Source organism: Chiloscyllium punctatum, chromosome 12 (assembly GCF_047496795.1).
Source record: "Chiloscyllium punctatum isolate Juve2018m chromosome 12, sChiPun1.3, whole genome shotgun sequence".
NCBI lineage: Eukaryota > Metazoa > Chordata > Chondrichthyes > Orectolobiformes > Hemiscylliidae > Chiloscyllium > Chiloscyllium punctatum.
The window spans coordinates 14,062,680-14,086,371 of record NC_092750.1 but is presented as its reverse complement, the minus strand read 5'-3'; the positions used below and the strand labels follow the sequence as shown (position 1 = coordinate 14,086,371).

General features: G+C 39.9%; 2 protein-coding genes across 6 annotated transcripts in view; one reads left to right on the top strand and one right to left on the bottom strand.

Annotated features, from left to right (window-relative positions):
* fancd2 (FA complementation group D2) overlaps positions 1–13,972 on the top strand; it is a 103,809-nt gene extending 89,837 nt beyond the window's left edge. For 3 of the 5 annotated variants that reach the window (XM_072581873.1, XM_072581872.1, XM_072581877.1), the window contains 6 exons: positions 754–828; positions 3,588–3,662; positions 6,087–6,233; positions 8,094–8,177; positions 10,520–10,613; positions 12,222–13,972. In XM_072581873.1, the coding sequence (XP_072437974.1) occupies positions 754–828; positions 3,588–3,662; positions 6,087–6,233; positions 8,094–8,177; positions 10,520–10,609 (471 nt within the window). In that variant the 3' untranslated portion in view covers positions 10,610–10,613; positions 12,222–13,972. The remainder of the gene's footprint in view (positions 1–753; positions 829–3,587; positions 3,663–6,086; positions 6,234–8,093; positions 8,178–10,519; positions 10,614–12,221) is intronic. The other 2 variants (XM_072581876.1, XM_072581874.1) reach the window with 1 other exon arrangement.
* A 1,273-nt stretch (positions 13,973–15,245) lies between these two features.
* On the bottom strand, positions 15,246–23,403 carry LOC140483522 (FANCD2 opposite strand protein-like). Its single transcript, XM_072581689.1, is given in 2 exon segments — positions 15,246–16,129; positions 23,299–23,403. Coding segments are annotated over 2 exon segments (639 nt in total). The 3' UTR covers positions 15,246–15,595.
* Positions 23,404–23,692: the final 289 nt, after the last annotated feature.

Here is a 23,692-nt window from a genome sequence, read left to right as displayed (position 1 = left end):
TCTTCTTCAGTTCACAGAACTATAATTTGGTGTCTGTGATTTTAATCTCTTCCTAAAGCTCACAATACTGCCAGTAATTTTGCTGAAAATAAGATATTAAAAATGGCTAAAATATTTCTCTTTATTTAATGAAACACTTCAGAAATCATTATTTATTGTTATCAATTTAAATTACCAATAATAATGCCTTTATTGTTTCTTCTCTCTCCATCCCTGTTATGCATGAAGCTTCACATTTTCAATGAATTGTTACTTTGCAAGGCCCATCCTGATAGGTTCAAGTGGGAATTTTTCACCTCTTCTTCCAGAAGATCAATTCTGTAACTTTATAATAAACACTAAAAGTGACATTCCTTAATCTTACCATCAGGCAAATTAAGCTTTCTGAAACCGTGTTCTGTAATGTCTCAGTACTAGTGTTAACCCTTTTTAAAAAGGCATAAGGAAGTAGAATGCAATGACTCTGTTCAATTTTTCTATGACATCACCCGCCTCCCTTAACCTAAAGAGGAATAATGCCTAGCCTGTAATTGTTGCCTAACCCTCATTGTGTGTGACCAAGACTTTGCTTGTGGGAATTATGAAATTGCGATGTTTTTCTAATTACTACCTTTAGCATAGTATACTGGAATGCAAATTGCCATAAATAACATCAGTTAAGCTATTGGTTTTGTTTTAATAGCAGTTAGTTGTACAAAGATGGTTTTGCTCCAGTATTTTAGACTAATGCATGGTTATATTTTTGTGATGCAGCATGGGCGCCTTTTCATTGAGTCGTTTCTTAAACAAGGCATGCCACTTCTCGACTACACCTTCAAGAAACACAGGGTATGAATTTCCAGTAAAAAAGTGCAAGTTTAATAGAAAATAAGATGAAATTGAGAAATAGCTACCCTCTAGCCAATTAGTTCAGATGGTTTAATAATAATCTAATAATATATAGTTTTGAAATGGGTCAGAAGTAACCATGAGCAGAAATGGAAATTAATGCAAATCTACAACTGATCAGTTAGTTGCTGAAGGAGTTTAAAAGAAAAATGAGGTAGGAACAAGGAAATTATGCACAGTCTCATGTGATCTCAGGACATCTCAAAGTGCTTTATAGCCAATTAAGTATTTTTGAAATGTAGTTATTGTTATACTATTGGAAGCATGACAACCACATTTCGCAAAGAATGCTCCTGCAAACAACAAACATATTGACCAAATAACCTGCTTTGGTGATATTGATTAAAGGATAAATATTAGCCCAAACAACACACATTTTCCTTCTCAAAATAGTATGAGAGGACTTTTCATGTCCACCCAAGAAGGCATTTAATACCTTCTTATACCTCAAAACCATGAACATGCCCTCGGCACTAAGAAAGTAAGTATGACCTCTGTTTGATCCATTGTCTGAAAGAGGGAACCTCAAACTATGCATTGTGTCTTCAGAACTATAGACATTTCAGGCCCCATTGTGGACACAGATTTCTGGAGTGAAATGTTAACCCAGAATAATTTTGGCTTTCGTGTGAGAGTTCTACGATTAAAGCAAGGTTTATAGTTACATTTTGAGAGTGAAATTATTGAAATGTTGCTGATTGAACCTGGACTTTGTGTACGCAGCTTTTGATGCATACATGCTGAAAATCAGACAAAATAGAAATTCTGTGGTCCTTCAGATGTTGATAATTATCTCTAAATTACATTAAAAGGTGACTTTAGAAAATGTATAGTTTAGTCACACCTTTCTACTTTATTATTATTCAGCCTCCATTATCATCTACCATTCCCTCAGCTAGAAGCACGGCAATAAATGTACTCCCAGCTGTTGGCTGATGCTACTCAGTATCTAGTTTCAAACAAAGCACTGCAGATGCTGGAAATCTGAAACCAAAGCAGAAATTGATGGAGAAATTCATTAGGTCTAACAGCATCTGTGGAGAGAAAGCACAGTTAATGTTTTAGTCCAGTGATCCTTCAGAGCTGAAGTTACTCTGTAAAAGTCTGCTTGGAGTGACATTGTGCAGATATTCTTACTCTGTCTGAAATGCCTCTTTTATACAACCCATCTGAAATGGAGAACTATGGCCTGAATTTTTGTATTGACAGAGAGGGTCTCCAACCTAGCTAAAATGTCTCTGGAGCACTAATTCCAGAGGTCTTGCACCTAAAACAGGCATCCAGTACTTTTGTTGAGGATGGAATGTGAGAAAATTATATGTCAGTAGTTTGCAAAGCAAGCTGAACATTTTAAAGTGCAATTGCCTTCAAACAGAAACTTCAGTTGTGAGGATAGATTGAAGAAGTTGGAACTGTTCTCCTTGCAGAGAAGGAAGCTGAATGGAGATTTGATAGAGGTTTTCAAAATCATGAGCGGGTGGGATGCAGAGATAGGGAAAAGCTGTTCCCATTCATTAAAGGAACAAGAAGGAAAGGGTATACATTTAAAGTGATTTGCAAAAGAGGTAAGGGTGATGTGAGAAACGTTTTTCTTCCACACAGAGTAGTTAGGCTATAGAATGCATTGCTTGGAAATGTGGTGGAGACAGGTTCAATCAAAGCATTCAAGAGGGCATTGGATGATTATTCGGAGAGAAATAGTATGCAAGGGTATTGGGAGAAAGTGAGGACTGCAGATGCTGGAGATCAGAGTCGAAGAGTGTGCTCCTGGAAAAGCACAGCCAGTCAGGCAGCATCTGAGGACCAGGGGAGTCGACATTTCCGGCATAAGCAAGGGTATTGGGCCGAAACAGGAAACTCGTACTTAGTAATGATTCTCTTTTTGAAGAGCTGGTGCAGACATGATTGGCCGAATGGCTGCCTTCTGCACCATAACCATTCTCAGATGGAATAGTGTGTTCATCGATATAGATTTAGCACTTCATTTTTTTCACCATAGCATGTGTCCCAAGGTTTGTCTTTGTGCATACAAAGTAAGTTGGCATCCAGGGAAAATGGCAAAATGTGGAAACATGGGTTAGCATGAGTTGACACCAAGTTGATAAGGGTCTATGAAGTGCATTAGAAGGGAGGTGAAAATGCTTGGTTGACATGAAGGATCTGAGGGGCTCTTAGACATGGATATGGAGCATGAGGTTGTCCGGGTTGACATGGGTGGGGCATATGTTGGGCAGGTTGAAGGCTGGTGACCTGTTCATTTCCCTGGTGGGGGCCATCTTTTCATACAGCTCCTCTGCACTCAGCTGCCCCAGAAGTTTTCCCATGGAACATGCACCAGACTTGGTTGAAAACTTGCCCACTCCAGAATGGAAAGTAGACTATACGGGACACACTCTTCCATTCGGATTAGTGGAAATAGCAGTTTGTAGAAGTCTGGGCTCCTGACTCTGAACAAAATTTCAGCTGTGTGTACAAAGTCAGCTGAAATGACTGTGTTGTTTCATTGTGCTGCTGTTAAAAGCCCTCCTTACTTTTAGACCACAATAACTTTTGCTGTGTATTTTGATTTGATGCAAAAGCTTTACTGTAGTTGGAGGGAAGGGAATGATGTTACCAGTTCACATTGTGTGCTCTTGCTTAATTTACATTATAACTGCTTCTCAGTTTGTCGACTGAGACTATTCTATTTTTTCTTAAAGGAGGATGTTCAGAGTTTGCTGAAGACCCTACAGCTGAGTACTCGTCAATTACACCATATGTGTGGACATACCAAGGTATGACTAACACACAATTGTTGGAGTTTGAAGAGAGTTCATATCAGCAAGCTTTTCTAATGTATGGATATGTAATGATTATGATGTAATTACTGTTAAGTTTACAATTCTTGTAACTCAGATTAGTTTTGTAGTTGTGGGTATGTTCGTTGAACTGGGAAGTTGATTTGCAGACATTTCATCCCCTGTCTAGGTGACATCCTCAGTGCTTTGGAGCCTGTGAAGCGCTGCTGGACTGTGTGTTCCGGAATCTGTTTGGTTCCATTCCTACTACTTCCGGTTGCCGGTTCCAGTTGTTTGCTGTAGTGGCTAGTATATCAGATCAAGGTTCTATATGTTTGTTGATGGGAGTCTGTGGATGAGTGCCATGCTCCTATAAATTCTCTGGTTGTCCTCTGTTTAGCTTGTCCTGTGATTGTTGTGTTGTCCCAGTCGAATTTGTGGTCCTTGTCATCTGTGTGTGTGGCTACTAAGGACAGCTGGTCTTGATATTTAGAGGATAGTTGGTGTTCATGGATGCAGATTGCTCGTTGTCTGTCTGTTCGTCCTATTTAGTATTTTGTGCAGTCTTTGAATGAAGTCTTGTAAATTATGTTTGTCTTGCATATGATGAGTATAGGGTTTTTCATTCAAGTGAGTTGTTGTCTGAGCATGGCTGTCACTTTATGGGCTGTTGTGAATCTGAGTGGTCAGAGAAGTCTGGCTGTCAGTTCCGAGATTTTTATTGAAAGAAGATAGCATGGGTAGTGAGTTAGGTTGTGGCATGTCCTCGTCGCATAGTTTGTCTGTTAGGCATCTGCAGATGAAGTTGCGGGGATATCCATTCTTGGTGAAGACTCTATAGAGGTATTCTTCTTCTCTTTGCAGGTTGGGAGTATTGCACTTTTTGAACAGGGTCCTAATGCAGCTTCTTTTGTGTGTGTGTTCGGGTAGTTGCTGTTGTAGTTCAAGATTTGTTCCACATGTGTGGCTTTTCTGTACACTTTTATGGTGCATTCACCACTCTGTGTTCTTTCTACCATCACATCCAGGAATGGGAGTTGCTTGTTCGTTTCCTCCTCTCTTGTAAATCTGATCCCTGTGAGCATGGTATTGATAATCCAGTGTGTGTTCTCGATTTCTGTTCTCTTAATAATAACAAAAATGTCATCTGCATATCTGATCCAGAGTTTGGGTCAGATTTATGGGGAGGGCTGTTTGTTCCAGTCTTTGCATCACTGCTTCTGCTATGAGCCCAGAGATGGTTGAGCCCATAGGTGTTCCATTTTTCTGTTCATATATTTGGTTGTTGAATGTGAAGTGTGTCGTCAAGCACAGGTCTAGTAGTTTGGTTCACAGGAGCGATAGGGGACAAAATGTCTGCAAATCAACTTCCCAGCTTGACAAACCTACCCACAACTACGACAACCAGCACCCGAGCTACAAATCTTTATGCAACCTTGATCAGATTGGTTTCCTCATTACTACAAGGTAAGAGGATCTGAGAGCTCATTTACTAATAAAAGTAAGAAAGTTATGGAAAAAGATATCTTGATAGTGGTAGAACTGCCCTTTGTCTCTGCATTAGGAATATTTTAAACATAGGGTAATACACATCGTTAGTATTAACATAGTTGGCATTGCATAATAACAAGCAAAAAACATTTTTATTCCTGTATAAAATAAAATGTATATGTTCTAGCAGACTAAACATTGCATATCCCCATATCAGATGGCTGCAGTGCCAAGAAATGTCAATATTACAGTGAGTGAATTGTGATCACATTAGCTGTGGATTTTCCACATTGTTTTATCTTAATGTGAGAGCTGTTTTTAAATCATGTTCTCTTGATAATAAAGTAATGTTTATCAGAAAATCCAATCTGTTTGGAATCTGTAATTTAACTGGCTGTCTGTTTGGGATGGAATCCACCTCAAAATAATGGATAAGAAGAGCTATGCTATTATACAGTTCGTACTCAAAAACAGAAGTGTATCTTGGAATAGAGATTCCCCCAAAAGATGGAGTAAGATATGCATTGGCAGGTTATAGACTATCTACTCTTTTATATTAATGAGAAATATTACTTAGTTATATCTTGTTAGCGTTAGCGAGTTTTGCGAAGATTTGTAGCTCAGGTTGAGGTTCTGGATGTAGGTTTGTTCGCTGAGCTGAAGGTTCAGGAAACCCAAGAAAATGCTAACATATAAATAGAAAGCAGGCTACACCACCAATGCTTCATCTGGAGGGTCACGGAAGATGTTACCTAGTATAGGGACAAAATTTCTGAAAGCGAATCTTCCAGCTCAGCGAGCAAACGTACATCCAGATCTTGTTAGTGCATTTTGAATCATCTTCTGTACTAGCACTTGGAAGTACATGGACTTCTAGGCTTTACTGTTAACTAAGTATCTTTTATCCCACCCTTCTGACTTGATTTGCAGCTCAGTCAGGATACAAATCTGACCAATCATGTACCACCACTGAAGAAGTTGTTGGAATTATTTGTGTATCGTGTAAAAGCAATGTTGACTATCAACAAGTGCCAAGAGGCATTCTGGCTGGGAAACCTCAAAAACAGAGACCTACAGGTCAGTAGAAATGTAGATTTCTGTATCTTGGATTAACAAAGTGCAGTTGTGTATTTTGAATTGCTATGTGCCTAAGAGTTTAACTCTGCTCTTTATTACCATTTTTTTACAGCTCTGAAAAGTTTGAGGTTTGGGCGGCTAGTTCTTCCCTAAGCCATAACTATTACCTCCTACACATTCTGTCATCCTTCCTTATTGTATTGAAATCCAGCATCCTCATGTCAGTTGCAGATCAATTGGCAACTGGCTGTTTCTGGCTTGGGTTCAAGTCCCATGATACAGAATTAAGCAGCAAGTTCAAGTCTGTCATTCCACTGCAATACTGAGGGAGTGCTGCATTATTGGAAGTGGCATAGTTAAGACCAAAGGCCTGATCTGTAAAGTCCCATTGACAGCAGCTTCCAGACATGGAATCTCTTCTACTTAGGGAACACCACAATTTGCAAGTTCCCCATCAAGTAACACCCCAACCTAACTTTGAACTATATTGTTGCTTTTTCATTTGACACTGGTTGAAGATCCCAGTATACCCTCCAGTACAGCAGGGGGTGTACGTGCATCCCATGGACTGCAAAGGTTTAAAAAAAGGTGTCCCAACCAGAGATGAGCAATAAATGGTGGCCTAGCCTCGCATTGAGGTGATTATAAAAGATGCCACATCTTTGAAAAGGAATGGGAAAGTGCCCTCAGTTCCTGGCCAACATGTATCCCTCACTCAACAATGCAACACCACACATAATTTGGATAGTATTTCCTAATGACTAATTTCTTTCTATCTCATCTTCTTTGCAATCTCGATAGTAATATATATAATGAACACCTGTCATTCCCTGCTAATCTGCTAAACCCCATGTCCCAACCCAAAATTGTCAGCTGTGTTGTGCACAGTTAAGTTGCACATTAAATGAACTCCATTTTGGTAGTCATTGTTATTTATCAATATTGTGAAGTTAACACTTTATTAAAGCAAGATAAAGCATATAGTGACTGCCTGATATTAGATGACGTGGGGATGGTGGTATGTGAAGGTGAAATCATAATGTGAATTCATAAAGTGCTTCAGAAATGGAATTCAGAGTAACTGATGTTACTCTGTGATGCTTTTGTCCATGTTCTAGTGACTTGTTACAGATTGAAAGTTATCTCTGACTGTCTGATAGAACTTGTGTGCATCTTTATGTCGAGCAATACTTCAGTGTAAAGTGTTTGTTTTATTCTTTCACAGGATGTGGGCATTGTTGGCTAGGCCACCATTTATTGCTCATCTCTGGTTGGGACACCTTTTTTGAACCTTTGCAGTCCATGGGATGCACGTACACCCCCTGCTGTACTGGAGGGTATACTGGGATCTTCAACCAGTGTCAAATGAAAAAGCAACAATATAGTTCAAAGTTAGGTTGGGGTGTTACTTGATGGGGAACTTGCAAATTGTGGTGTTCCCTAAGTAGAAGAGATTTCATGTCTGGAAGCTGCTGTCAATGGGACTTTAGTAAGTTGCTGGCAGTGCAGCTCGTGGGTGGTAGACACTACAGCCATCCTGTGTCAATGATGACAGAAGTGAATATTTATGGTGGTAGATATGGTGCTAATCAAGCAGCCTGTTTCATCCTGAATGGTACCAAGCTTCTTGAGTTTTGTTCTAGTTGCACTAGGCAGGTGGAGAGCATTCCATCACACTCCTGACTTTTGCATTATAGATGGCTTTGAGACATCAGAAGGTGATTTGGTCACCACTGAATTCCTAGCCTTTGTCTCGCACTTGTACCCAGTTTGTATATGGTTGGTCCACTTTAGTTTCTGGTATGCTGGAACATAGTGAATACTTTAGCATTTTGCTTATTTGTCTGTTGTTTCACACAGGGAGAGGAGATCATGTCCCAGACATCCCAACAAGAGAGTGGGGGTGATGAAGAATCAGAGCTACCTGAAGATGATACAGAAGAGGTAAACTCTGGAGTGGTATCGGTGACAGTGAAATATCTTTCTGTGACTGGACAAAAAACATGCCACTGCAACAACAGCTTACATCTATATAACACCTTTAATATAATAAAATGTACTATTGTGCTTCAAAGCCATCCTCAATGTGAAATTTGACTCCTTGTTATATAAGCTACTAATAAGGCAGATGGTACAAAATTTGGTTGAAGAGGCAGAGTTGAAGAATTTCTGAAAGGAGAAGAGAGGCAGAGCTTTAGGGAGTGAAGTCCAGAGCTTAGGGCTGAGGCACCAGAAGGCATGACCACCAGTGGTAGATGAATTAAAATTGGGGACGATCAAGAACCCAAAATTGGATGCACACATGTATCTTAGTGCTATCAGTAAAATCAGGATAAGAATTTTTAAACTGTGATATTGCTTGACTTGGGAATTGGTGTTTGTTAGCGAGCAAAGGAGAAACCATTCAGGTGATGATTGGGTAGATATGAATGGATTTGGGTGAGTTAACTCTCACCTTAGCCAGACAATGATAGAGAGATGTGGTCAAACACACCACAGCTTAACAGATAGGTCGGGAAGGGTGAAGGGTGATGCCTCAGACCTTGGCCACATTCACAGACTTTGGAGAAAGTTATTTCAGTACGAGACAAGGGCACAATGCTTATCAGAGGGATTCGGAGAGGGTGTTCTAGGAATGGTGGTTGCAGATTTGCAGGATGTTGGAGCTGGGCTAGCAATTTGCAAGGAGAGTGGGATGACCAGTTGTTTTTTGAAGAAAAGGTGATGTCACAGTTTGGGAGGGATAGGACCTTAAGGGAAAAAAAACTGTTAACAATATCAACTGATATGAGGACCAGGGAGGGAGGTTGGATGGTCAGCAGTTTGGTGGAAATAAGGTTAAGGAAGTTGGAGGTTGGTCCCATGTTGATATAACAGCTGTGTGATTGACAGCAAATGTTGAATCATCAGATGCGGAGAAGACATTACACCAAATTATACTTGCATTTGGCTGTCAAACAGTAATTCGGTCAGTGGCTTCCAATAGGTAACAGGGAGCTACTTATAAAAATTTAGATGTTGCTTTCAAATAAGAGGATAAATCATTTTGATGACCTGCTTTTTCTTGGAATAATGCTAAAAGTTAACTTCCATCGGTTGCTCTGCAGATGTTACCCTGTAGTGAAATACTAAGCTATACTACTATTGATGACGAAGGGCTTTTGCCTGAAATGTCGATTTTCCTGCTCCTTGGATGCTGCCTGACCTGCTGTGCTTTTCTAGCACCATTCTAATCTAGACCCTACTATTGGTGCTGTTGATCCCAGTCACTATTTTAATTGCTTTCAGCCAGGGGAGAGTGTGGATACTCACATTGGTTTCACTCTTATCCTATGAGAGAGTAAAATGATAAAGGCTCGTGTCTACAATTTTCTACAGTATGTATGGTTCTTCTCTGAAATGTATGCAGAATCATGCATTCCTTATAGTGCAGGAAAAGACTATTCAGCCCATAGGGTCTGGATCAACCCTCCAAGAAGCATCCTACCCTATCCCTGTAATCCTGGATTTCCTATGGTTAATAATCTTCCCTGCACATTCTTGGACAATTTATCCTGGCTAATCCATCTAACCTGCACATCTTTTGACTGTGGGAGGGAACTGGAGCACCTGACCAAACTCCCCCACAGCCATGGGGAGAACATGCAAACTCCACACAGTCAGTCACCCAAGGTTGGAATTGAACCCAGGTTCCTGACACTGAAACACCAGTGCTAACCACTGGGCCACTGTTAAAGTAGGTAGGTCATATTCCCTGGGTGGCCCCAAGCCACCACCCTTCCAGTTAACAACTGAATGCCTTCGAGATTGGTATGAATGGAAAGTGTGGAGGATGTATTTCCAATAAGAGGGGAAAGGACAATCATATCACATGATGCATATTCCACAGAACAGTCAGGAAAACAATGCATGGAGAACTTTAAGATTGGTTCTCTGTCTCTTTTATGTCACCTGAAAATATCTAGGAGTTCACCTTAACTGCAGGGCTGATAGATGAAAGGGGATATTGATTGGAAATAGGAGCAACTTGGCCATTTGGCCTTTTGAGCCTGCTCCATCATTTGGTTGTGGTCTCAAGAACTTTGCTATCTGACCCCCATAATCCTCAACCCTGGAATGGGACAATCTTCTGATTCGTACAAGATATCTACTGAGCCGGGATGGATGAATAACGAAATAATCAACTAATTACTTATGATCTTTATTTACCTTGGAAACCTTGTTTTTCTTTATTATCTACTGATAGAAAACATAGAGAATGCATCACGGAATTTGTTTCTTTATAGGAGACTGAGGAGTTAGATGATTGTGAAGCAGAAACAAGGAAAACTACGAGGGATGACGAAGGAAGTACTGAAGACTCTGACAGTGATTAATTAGGTCTGTATTTATTGTATGTCACACTACTGCACAATTCAACTCTCTTTCAGTTTCATCTCTTGGTGCAGCTTGTTTCTTCCTGTTCCGGACAGTCTAAGGCAAAGTAGTGGGTGTCCTTTTCTCTTTACAATTGGGATTTTGAGTCTTAAAGTTCTTTTAACTCCTAAATTATACGCTTCCTGAGCCATAATTCAGAGCTGCTAAGGGTTTAGTTTCCCTGCCGCAGTGCTGATTAATACAGTTGTATAAAGTTCCTTCATGATTTCAAGACATCCCAGAGCCTTTTACAGCTAAATTGTATGTCCCTTCAGTACTCAGTTTGAACAAGCCAGTCAGCAGCTGGTTAGAAGTATTCCCTAAAAGCGTTCTATACAAGCATGTTGTGTGTTATCAGAGGAACTAAAACTCAAATTAACAGTACAAAAGCAAAATAGTGCAGAGACTTGACTTGCCTCTTATATCACATTGGATTGCATGTCCTTCACTGGGTGCCTTTCATGATAAGACAGGGGATCGTTATTCTTGAACATGTAAACAACCATGTGGTGGTAGAGAATGAGAACACCATCAAGCTGTTCAGTTAAAAATCTGACTTCAGAGTCAACTAAATTTACATTGCCAGTACTATGTTATGTATTGGATTTTCACCTGATAAAATGCAGCACATTGTTATTTTTCTCCTTTAGGTTAGGGGTATAATATGTCAATGCATTGTGAATTCATATTCCACCTAAGTAGCCTGAGAAATTAATTCAATAAATCTGATCATCTACAGGCTTGCATTCGGTGAAAAATTATCAGCAGAGCTACTGGGTTGTCATTAATAGCCTTTAAGGAAGGATATCCCTATCCCAGTTCTGAGGAAGAATTATCGACCCAAAACGTTAACTGTGATTTCTCTCCACATATGCGGCCAAACCTGCTGAGCTTTTCCAACAATTTGTTTTTGTTTCTGACTTACAGCATCCCCAGTTCTTTTCAGTTTTTGATATCTCTATCATGTTTGGCCAAGCCCATAAAATGGGGTTAATGCTTGCTGCTCTCTGAAGTGGTTCAGCAAACCACATGACATTACTTTATCAGGACCAGGGACTGGTATTAAACACAATATCACCCGTGCTATCAGTTTTTGAAGAAGAAATACATTTCCCAATTTTCTTCGACCTCCAGTCACCCCAAGACTCATCCATAACTACTGACACCAGGCTATGAGAACTGCAGGGAATGGCTTATTAAAAGTAACAACACCAGAGGACGAAAAGGGCTCGTTTATCAATGCACTAACAAATTGGTTTTTTTGAACCCATCTTGGCCAATGATGATCTCTGCTAATTCTATTGGACAGTGGCAACAAATATAAGAAGAGTCATTCCTATGTGCAGTGGAAAATCACACCCATCCAATACTGGTAATTATTTGAATCCTAGAGAAGACAAGAATCTGGATTGAACAAAAAGAGAAAGTTATAAGAAAACAGAGAAGAGAAAATCACTCTAAATTTCTGCTATTTTATTGTTACAAATAGAAATAAGTTTTTATCTGAAATCCTTGTTTAAAAGTTGCCAATTATCCAACCTAATTCAGTTGTATTCCTTTCTCTTGTTCTAGGTCAATCCTGGTGCCTTATCAAGACTGAGGGTAAAGAACAGCCAGCCCTATCTGCATGTTGCGCAGTTAATGATGTAAATATGCAAAAAAAACGTCTGGCAATATCCAGACAAAAGAATTTACCAAACCACTTAAGTCAACTTAAGGAATTAATATAACTGTAAAATCATACAATGCAGAATGAAAAGGGGCTGTAATTCCGGGAATCCTTTGATATTTATAATGCTATTTTGTTCCATATATGTACATTTTTTATATACCTCTGCTAGGAGCATTTAGCATTTATTTTACCAGTCATGCTTTTGCCATCAATTTTGTGATTGAAATTTGCATTTAACAGTACAGTCCATTGGAGAAATGTGACAAAGGGAGCTGAACACTAGCCACGGGGAAGGCTCGCAGTACCGTGAACTGGTAAATCTGTTTTCCAGATCCGCAGTCTCTGTATTTATCTCTCAACTCTCCCATTACGGAAAATAGGCTGCTGAATGCCTGACATTCTCATGAAGGATAGAATAACTGAAAGAAAAGCCATTCCAACTCTATTCATTCACTTGCTGTCCTTATGGGGTGAAAGGGAGAGAGAGAGCGAGAGAGCAGGTAGCCTGCTTACCCTTTCTAAGATAGGTGGTGAGGCAGTATAAACAATAATAATTTGATTTAATCTCAGCAATTTGCCATTTGTGTGCAAAGATCATTACTCAGAATCCCTCAAAGCAACATTAAAGAATTGGTAACTTACCTGTGTTGAAGAAATACAGTGCAGGTATTTATTTCCTCAGAGCACATTACTTAGCATTAGAGGCCAATAGCTTTGAACTGTGGAGTGAGCAGTCAAAAATACTGTCTCCTGTTGGCTGTTTTGTTGTTTAAATAGCGCACTTTTATTAATTTCTACCACTTTTTACCTGACATCATGCCAGATAAAATGGATTAACATAAACTTTCGACATTTAGGCGAGACTACTTGTGAATTTTTTTCTGCACCCTATCTTAGATTGTAAATTGTATGAAGCAATGTTATAGGGCCAAGGTTGAACTACTCTAACTTGTAAAAATTACAAGAGGAGGTCTTGGGAGGCCCTATGATCTAAGTATGAACAGGGTGTTTCTCATCCTTTAATTTTTTATTCTTAATTTAAGATCAATTAATTTCCTATAATCTGATTTATTCAAACTCTTGGTATCAAATTTCATTTAGTTGTGTTATTTACATCCCATAATTTAAAATTACTATCATTTTCTCTGCACACCAAATAAATTAGTAGCAGACCATAGACTAAAGACAATGCAATAATATGTCTGTGGTGAACTCACATTGCTACCTTGTCATCAAACAGTATATTTGATTTTGTTGTTGAGATTTTTCCTAGAATTGAACATGTTCATTTAATTTGCTTTGAAGTTCAGAGGTAGTTTTAGGTGGGCATATTACAGGGTGGATACTGAGAAAGGGAGTTGATTTTTTAATGGTGGATTCAAATGTAGTACATTAAAGCTGCGTTGCACATCACACCATGATGCTTTTGGGACTAGGCTTGTTAATGCACCTGAAGTTTCACCGCACTGCCCTCTGTTTCATCAAAATATAAGAACAATTGCTTTTGATAGATAAAGTCCTGCAGTCCCTTTTTGCTCAACAAGATGTCTTTGCTTCTGATTGTATGGGCAATGAGATCTATATAAACTATTTTTGGTTAAAAGGTTATGCTGCTGTATAAAAATTAATAAAGGTTATTATTTAATTGTTATCTGGTCTATTTTCATTAGAAATTCCTCTTAAATAATTGGGATGAAGATTATTCAATTATTTTTACCAGAAGGGCGGCACGGTGGCACAGTGGTTAGCACTGCTGCCTCACAGCGCCAGATACCTGGGTTCAATTCCCGCCTCAGTATCTGAGGAGTTGCGAATGGTGCTGAACATTGTGCAACCATCAGAAAGGATCCCACTTCTGACCTTATGATGGAGGGAAGATCATTGGTGAAGCAGCTGAAGATTGTTGGGCCTGGGAGACCAACCTGAGGAACTCCTGCGGAGATGTCCCGGAACTGAGATGACTGACCACCAATGACGATGACCAGGTTTGACTCCAACCTGTGGAGAGTTTGCCCTTGATGCCCATTGATTCCATTTTTGCTAGGGCTTCTCAGTGCCATAGCTGATCGAATGCAGCTTTGATGTCAAGGGCTGTCACTCTCACCTCACCTCACCTGTGGAATTCAGCTCTCTGTCCATATTTGAACCAAGGCTATAATGGGATCAGCAGCTGAGTGGCCTTAGTGAAATCCAAATTGGATGTCACTGAACAGTTTATTGCTGAGCAAGTGCTGTTTGATAGCATTGATGATCGAAAGTAGACCGATGAAGTGTAATTGACTTGATTGGATTTGACCTGCTTTTTATATACAGGACATAACTCGGCAATTTTCCACATTGTCAGGTGGCTGCCATTGTTATAACTGCACTGGAATAGCTTGGCTAGGACAGTGGCAAGTTCTGAAACACAAGTCTTCAGCACTGTTGTCAGGGCCCATAGCCATTGTAATTTCCAGTGTCTCGAACCATTCACGTGGAGTGAATCAAATTGGTTAAAGACTGAAAGACTGGGGGAGGCCAAAGTAGATCATCCACTCAGCACTTCTAGCTGAAGATTGCTGCGAATGCTTCAGCCTTATCTTTTGCACTTATGTGCAGGGTTCCTCCAGCATTCATTGTAAGGATATTTGTGGAGCCTCCTCCACTGAGTTATTTAATTGTTCACCACTATTCCAAAACTGGATGTAGCGGGACTGCAGAGCTGGATGTATCATTGGTTGTGGGATTGCTCAGCTCTGTCTCTGACTTGCTGCTTATGCAGTTTGGCATGCAAGTAGATTTCCTGAAAAGACATTAGTGAACCAATATTGGTTTCATGGTCATCAGTAGATTCTTAATTCTAGATTCTTTAAAAATTCAAATTTCACCATCTGCTAAGCAGGATTCGAACCTGAGTCCTCAGAACATTAGCTGAATTTCTGCATTAAAGGTCTAGTCATAATACCACTAGATCATTGCCTCCCCATTAACTCTGACTGTACCCATACACAGAGTGCATGAACAGTAACCTGACATCAAGGTACTTTGTGCCCAGTGTTTGATCTTCCTTTTTGAAAGAATATGCTTCAAAGGCCAAGGTGAGACAAATATGTCACAAGCTTGTTGTATCCCTAAGGAAAATGGCAGCCACCTCCTATCCAGTGACTTACAGCAGTTGGTGTCTGTTGCTGCTCTGGCTGAAGGAATCTGTAGAGCGAAGCAATGGGAATAAAATAGTCCTTCATTTTATTGTTCTTTTTAAGAAAATCTTTTAAGAAACAAGTTTAATAAAGTATCAAATTTGATGTTGTAACAGGTAAAAACATTTCTGGTAAGCTGTGTATATCAAGGTGACAAGCCTTAATAATTGCCTGTAAAACATCATGACAAAATTAATATTGTATCGCGCAGTTAATGTGGGTATGGGGGAATCGACACTGATCTCAGTAAAAGCTGAACTTTCTGAAGCATGGAAGCCCCCTGCAAGTCTTGGTGCTCTGCTGGTGATGACTCTCCCAAATACAGAATCAACAGAGCTGAGTTTGATGGGATGAGGTTTATGTAGGATTGCCGTAGTATCATATTCAGCTTCTGAAGTATAGCACATCTCAGAAGTACCTTTTTCCGTGTCACCCAGAAGATCCAAGAGGTTCCAGTCATCAGTTGCGATGTCATTTTGCAGGTAGAGGGCCACCTCTTGGTCTGATGGTGAACACATCTGTATGGTCTCTGTTCCATCCAGTTTCTGAAGGGAGTTACGACTGTATCTGACCCATTGAAAATTATCCTCGAATGGTGACCAGGGATCCCACATTTGTTAGGCGTTAATCTTCAATTGTAAAGATCACAAAAGATCAGGTTCACGAAAAGAGGGAAAGTGTCAGTTATTAAGAGTTGTAATTTAAAAAATCCAATTGCAATTATTACATTTGAAAATTAATGTTGGAATTTGCAATAAATAATATTAAGCTTAAAATATAACAGCCCATATGTCATAATTGGTAAAATAGAGCAATCAAGGGTACACCCTTAAAAGATGTCTAAATTTCAAAACTTCTCATCCTTGTTTTCAAATACTTCTATAGCTTTTCTCATCCCCATCTCTAACCTTTTCCATCCCAATTTGGACTTGTATATCCCTGGTTTCAATCCATGCTCGGTGAACTACGCATTTACTGGAGTGGAAATTTCTGCTCGCTGCTGTAACTGAAAATTCCAGAGAGACTGAAACTATGCCTTGCCCCGTCTCTAGGCACTCATGGAATGGTGGTGTTCAGAAAGACACACACAAGTTGTTGGAGTGGGCAGACTGGTGGCAGGTGAAGTTTAATTTAAAGATGTGAAAGTGATAGATTTTTTTGAAAAACATAGGGAGATGATATAAAGGGTGCAAAAGGGGAGGCAATGGATTTGTGGTATTATTTCTAGATCATTAATTCACTGGGCCACGTAATGTTCCCAGAACTCAGGCTTGAATTCTATTGTGGCACATGGTGGAATTTGAGTCTATAAAAGTATGGAGTTAAGAGTCTAGTGACGAACACGAAACTATTGTCAGGAAAAATCCATCCGATTCACTTTAGGGAAAGAAATCTACCATCTTTACCTGGTTTGAGACTAAAACACTGCAATTGCTGGAATCCAAGGTAGACTAGCAGGAGGCTGGAAGAGCACAGCAAGCCAGGCAGCATTTGGAGGTGAAGTAGATATTTAACGTGTAATCCTTCTTCACCTGATGCTGCCTGGCTTGCTGTGTTCTTCCAGCTTCCTGCTTGTCTGTCTTTACCTGGTTTAACATACATGTGACTCAAATCCACAGCAATGTGATTGACTTTTAACTGCCCTCTAGGTAATTAGGATGGGCATTAAATGCTGGTACTAGTCCATATGATGCCCATATCCCATGAATGAATTTAGGGAAAAAAGCAGAGGGACTTGGCTGTATAAGTTATTAAAGGAGATAAGACAGGCTGAGAGAGTAACTCATGAAGAATATAGTATCCTAGGCATTATAAACAAGAGTACAAGAGCAAGGAGCTTATTTTGAAGTTGGGAAGGTAGTGGTAATGTTACTGACCTAGTAATCCAGAACCCCAGTTTAATGCTCTGTGGATATGGGTTCAAACCACACATTGGCAGATAGAGAAAATTTGAGTTCATTGAAAGTCTGGAATTAAAAACTAGCCTAATGAAACTAGTCAAAATTATGAGAAATCAGCACTGAGTTAGAACAGAGAAATGCTTATATTTATGAAAGAATAAGAAAGCGCAGATGTGATTTTAAAAAAAATGTTTTTCACACAGCAAGCAGTTAGGATCTTGGATGCATTTACTGAGAGTGTGGTGGAGGCTGGCTCAATCATGGCTTTTAAAAGGGTTATATAACAAAATTATTACTTAGAAAGGAACAATCTGCAAGGTTATGTCCAGGAGACTGGCACTAAGTGGGATGTTCATTGGGAAAGCCACGATAGACACGATAAGTTTAATGGAGTTTTGCACTAGCAATTCTGTGATATTATTTTAACTTTTCAGATACTACTGTACTGTCAGTGTTTGAAAGCTAGGGCAAATGCAAGAATCCCCCCACATTCTTTGTACCATGATTTGGCAGTATTACACTCCGTTGTCAAGACCTTAAACTTTGAAATTGTCTCCCCAAATCTCTTTGCCTCCCTCTTTTCAAGTCATTAATGGGCGGCATGGTGGCAATGGGCGGCACGGTGACACAGTGGTTAGCACTGCTGCCTCATGGCGCCAGAGACCCGGGTTCAATTCCCGTCTCAGGCGACTCTCTGTGTGGAGTTTGCACATTCTCTCCGTGTCTGCGTGGGTTTCCTCCCGGTGCTCCGGTTTCCTCCCACGATCCAAAAATGTGCAGGTTAGGTGAATTGGCCATGATAAATTGCCTGTAGCGTTAGGTGAAGGGGTAAATGTAGGAGAATGGGTCTGGGTGGGTTGCGCTTCGGCGGGTTGGTGTGGACTTGTTGGGCCGAAGGCCTGTTTCCACACTGTAAGTAATCTAATCTAATCATTATGGGAAGTCATGATTTGGAGATGTTGGTGTTGGACTGGGATGTACAAAGTTTAAAATCACACAACACTAGGTTATAGTCCAACAGATTTATTTGAAAGCACTAGCTCCTGACGAAGGAGCAGCACTCTGAAAGTTAGTGCTTGCAAATAAACCTGTTGGGCTATAACCTGGTGTTGTGTGATTTTTAACATATGGGAAGTGTATGCTTTGGACCATGGAAATTTTGTCACCTGTTCTAATGATTCTGTTGGTTAGATGCCAGTTTATCTGATTACATTCCTGCGAGGAACCTTTACTATTTCTAAGGGGGATAAGTTGTACAAACCAAAACTACAAAGAAATAAATTGGAAAGGGGTGAGGGTGATTTGGAAAAATTAGAAAGAAAATTGCAAAATGTGGAGAGAAGGGGAAGCCAATTGACACCTTTTAGATCTGTCATAAACTGTTTATTCAGCAACATTAGCAAAGGACTGGGAACAAGACAGCCAGTACGTCAAAATAAAGGATTTTGTATAATGTGGGATGATCAAAAAGAATTTGGGGGGAGATAAAGTAAAAGTTAACATATTTCTTTGCTGCAGATGGTTTTCATTTAAAGGTCATAGAGTTGCTCTAAACCCTTCGTATTCATATACCCATCCAGATGCCTTTAAAAAGTTGTAATTCCACCTGCCTCCACCAATTTCTCTGGCAGCTCATTCCATATATGCACCACCCTCTGTGTGAAAAGGTTGCCAAATCCATCCCTTTTAAATCTTTCCCCTGTCACCCTAAACCTATGCCCTCCGGTTCTGGACTCCCTCACCCCAAGTAAAAGACCTTGTCTATTTACCTTATCCATGCCCCTCATGATTTTATAACCTCTATAAGGTCACCCCTCGGCCTCTGATGCTCCAGGGAAAACGGCCCCAGCCTTTTCAGCCTCTCTCTGTCGCTCAAATCCTCAAACTCTGGCAACATCCTTGTAAGTCTTTTCTGAACCATTTCAAGTTTCACAACATCCTTACAATAGGAGGGAGACCAGAATTGCACACACAATTCCAAAAGTAGCCTAACCAATGTCCTGTACAGCCGCAACATGACCGCCCAACTCCTATGTTCAATGCTGTGTCCAATAAAGGAAAGCATACCAAATGCCACCTTCACTATCCTACCTACCTGCAACTGCTCTTTCAGGGAACTGCACTCCAAGGTTTCTTTGTTCAGCAATACTCGCCAGGACCTTACCATTAAGTGTATAAGTCCTGTCCTGATTTGCCTTTCCAAAATGCATCACCTTGCATTTATCTAAATTAAATTCCATCTGCCACTCCTCAGCACATTGGCCCATCTGATCAAGATCCCATTGTACTTTGAGGAAACCTACTTCGTTGTTCACTACACCTCCAATTTTGGTATCATCTGAGAACTTACTAACTATACTTCCTATGTTCACATCCATTTATTTAAATGAAGAAAAGCAGTGGACCCAGCACCGATCCTTGTGGCACACTACCGGTTCCAGGCCTCCAGTTTGAAAAGCAACCCTCCACCACCACACTTTTTCTACCTTCAAGCCAGTTCTGTATCCAAATGGCTAGTTATCAAGGTATTGATAAATCAAAACAAAGAGTCATAGCCAGTACTTATTCATTTCACAAAAATGAAATTCTTATGAAAACAGACAGATTTTGAAAACAAAATTCATTTGATGTGTACATCAGGTTGTAAGTTTGCTCGCTGAGCTGTTAGATTTGTTCTTGGATATTTCGTCACCATGCTAGGTAACATCATCAGTGAGCCTCCAATGAAGCGCTAGTATTCTGTCCCACTTTCTATGTATGTGGCATGGTCTGTCACGGTGGATTATTGTGAACATCATTGGCAAGACCAACATTCTGGGTTCGTCCCTGATAACCCTTGAGCTATTTCAAAGGGAAGTTAAGAGTCAACCACATTGCTGTAAATGTGGAGTCACATGCAAGCGAGACTATTTAAGGATGGCCGATTCCCTTCCTTAAAGGGTGACCTGATAGAATTTTATGACAATTGATACTTTAATAGTTACCATTACAGATACCAACTTTGCTTTAAATTTGAGATTTTTATGGAATGAATTTAGAATCCACCAGTTACTATGGTGGCTTTTAATCCATATATCCAGATCATAAATCTGGGCCTCTGGATTATCAGTTCAGTGATATTACCTTTACACCACCATCTCATTTTTAGTGATTCATATTTTAATGAAATATGATTGTTTTGTCACAGATACTTACAGCACTTTTATTTTCAAATTTAGTAAGTTAAGGACCTAATAATTAAAAGATCACATCTCCTGGAATTCTACATGCATCTATCTCCCATCATCTTTTTAAAAACTGAATAAATCTCTGTCGTCTTATGAATCTCAGCTATGACTCAGTTGGTGGAAGTCTTAGCTCTAAGTCATAAAACTTTGGATTTGAGTTCCTCTTCAGGACTAAAGTACAAAAAAATTGATGCTGGCATTCCAGGACTGAGAGAGTTCTGCACCCTCAGGAGGTGTGACTTTTGCATGAAATATTGAAACAAGTCCTCATTTGCCTGTTTATAAAAGGTAAAATCCACTGTTCTGCAGGGTTATTCCGGGTGTCCTGGCCAATATTTATCCCTCAATCTGTATCACCAAAATGGGTACAGCCGCTTGTGCTATAACACAGTAGTTCTGTTTTTGTGCAGCCCCGTGTTATAAGAAAATCGCAGATGTATTAGCAGCACCATTTAAACTAATGGGCTGGAATTGCATTATCATCAACACGTGTCTTAAAAGTTCATGCTATTGAAACAGTGTCCCCAATTAGTCAATTGTGTTATAGTGAATTCTCGTTAACAAAACGTGTGCTTCAGCAGAACAACCTGTGTCCTGTTCATTATTACATTGTTGTTTGATGAAGCACATTTTTCACTATTTAGCTACACTACAACAGTGACTACACTTCAAAAAGTATGTCATTGACTGTAACCAGCTTTTGATGCCTAAGTTCGTGAAAGGCATTGTACTAAATACAAGTCTTTCTTTCAGATAGGAAGATAAGTTGTGAAGAAGGCATGAGTCTGCAGAGGGATATAAATAAGTGAGGGAGCATACATATGACAGTTGGAGTTTAATTTCCTGTAGAAAAATATTATTTAAATGGAGCTAGATTACACATCTCTACAGTACAGAGGAGTATGGATATCCTGGTACAAGAATAACAACATTCAGTCATACCGTCATACAGCACAGAAGAGGTCCTTAAGACCATCGAGTCTGCACTGGCCTGTTGACACCAATCCCACATGTCAGCCCATAGCCTTGAATGTTATGACATTTCAAATGCTCATCTACATATGTTTCAAAGGTTGCAAGGTTTTCTGTCTATTGCCCTGCTAAGCAGTGCATTCCAGTTTTCTACAATCCTCTGGATGAAAAGATTTTTCATCAAATTCTCTCTCAGACTCCTCCCCTTCACCTTTATATAATGGCCCCTTGATATGTCCTTTCAACAAAGGAGAATAGCTATTTCCTATCCTCTCTGTGTAGCCTTCATGATCCAATACACCTCACTCAGGTGTTCCCTCAGCCTTCTCAAAACAACCTGAGCTTATCCAGTCTCTATGTGGCTAAAGTTCTCCATCCCTGGTGAATCTTCACTGCAGCCCCTCCAGTGTAATCACATCCTTGCTAAAGTATGCAGCTACATAAGTGAGTCAGAAGACAAATTGAATATTTTTTGTAAATTGCAAGGGGGATGGAATATAAATATGAACAGTTTGCTACAGTTGTATAGAGTGTTGGTGAGACCATATGTAGAGTTTTGATCTCTTTTTAAAAAAAACATTATTTGCATGAGAAGCAGTGCAGAGGAAGTTCTTGGAATTTTGAAGAAATGTTGTACAGAGTCGGCCTGTGGTCACTGGAGTTTAAATGAATGAGGTGATCTTATTGAAGCATATCCTTAAGGGAATTTGATAGGGTGGATGCTGAAAGGATGCTTCCCAATTTTGGGAGAGTCCATTCAAAGGGTCACAGTTTAAGATGTTTCCAATTTAAAAAGGACAAGTCAGAAGACACATGACACCAGGTCGTCATCCAACACATTTATTTGAAATCACAAGCTTCACTTGACTGACAAAGGTGCAGCGCTTTGAACGCTTGTGATTTCAAATAAACCTGTTGGACTATAACCTGGCATCATGTGACTTCTGACTTCATTCACCCCAGTCCAACACCAACATCTCCAAATCATGTTTAAAATGGAGATGAAGGGAAAAATGCTTTCTTATCAGTTTGAGAGTCTATGGGATTCTTTTCCCCAGAAAGCAGTAAAGGCAGTATCACTGAATCTTTTCAAAAGGCTGATTTATGTAACTTTTGATTAACCAAGACGTGAAAGTTGGGAAAGCTGAGGCCTCACTCAGAATCAGCCATGACTTCATCAAATTGTGAAGCAGGCTTTATGGACTGAATGGCCTATCCTTCCTGTTCCTAATTCATCTGTTTCAGCTATGCTTCTGACCCTTGCCACACATTTACAGTTCTTGTTAAATTTACCCCTTGCTTAATCAGTACACAAATTGGTGAATGGACACTCGTGGTGCACTGATAATGTCCCTACCTCTGGACCAGAAAGCTGGCATACTAAACATACCTGCTCCAGGGGTGTGTCACAATACATCAGAACAGGTTAATCAAAATTAAATCTAAACGGTCAGTGAAGTGATTGGGAAATGATGCCGTGATTGTGGAAACCTGTAGATCGGATTGGAGGGATTTGGGGGTGTGTGATTACAATGGGGTACAGGAAAGCTTTGAAGTAGAGGACGGTTCGATGGGAACTATTCTTGACCTAAAACAAGATTTGTATTTTCGGAAACGCTCACCTTCCCGATCCAAGCGGGCCAAGATGAAAAAAAAAACGTAGAGCCGCAAGGTAGGGGCTTATGAGTGAGTTCCCACCTTCTTAGCCTCGAGATGTAATGTGTTGTTTCGGCCAGGCATGAAAATTGCGTTCGGTTGCCAAGTGAGTGTATCAATGTACCATGTAACAACAACGTGATACATCGGGACGATGACGTCACAATGGATGGAACGTTTGGCGATGTCTAAAGATTCTAGAACGTTGATACAGCATTTTGGAAACACAACTGTACATTTCATCATTCGGCTGGACCGAATATCACTGTTTCTACAAGGATGAGCTTTTTCCAACGGTTTCTGGATGTTTTTAAAATTTCAGAGCTCCAGCGTCAGCATTTTAAATTTGTTTTTGCCTTTATATCAATTGCTGCTTCTGTCTCTCTGAGTGAACTTGAGACCAGTGATTGTCACCCCATGTTCTTGTGTAACTTCA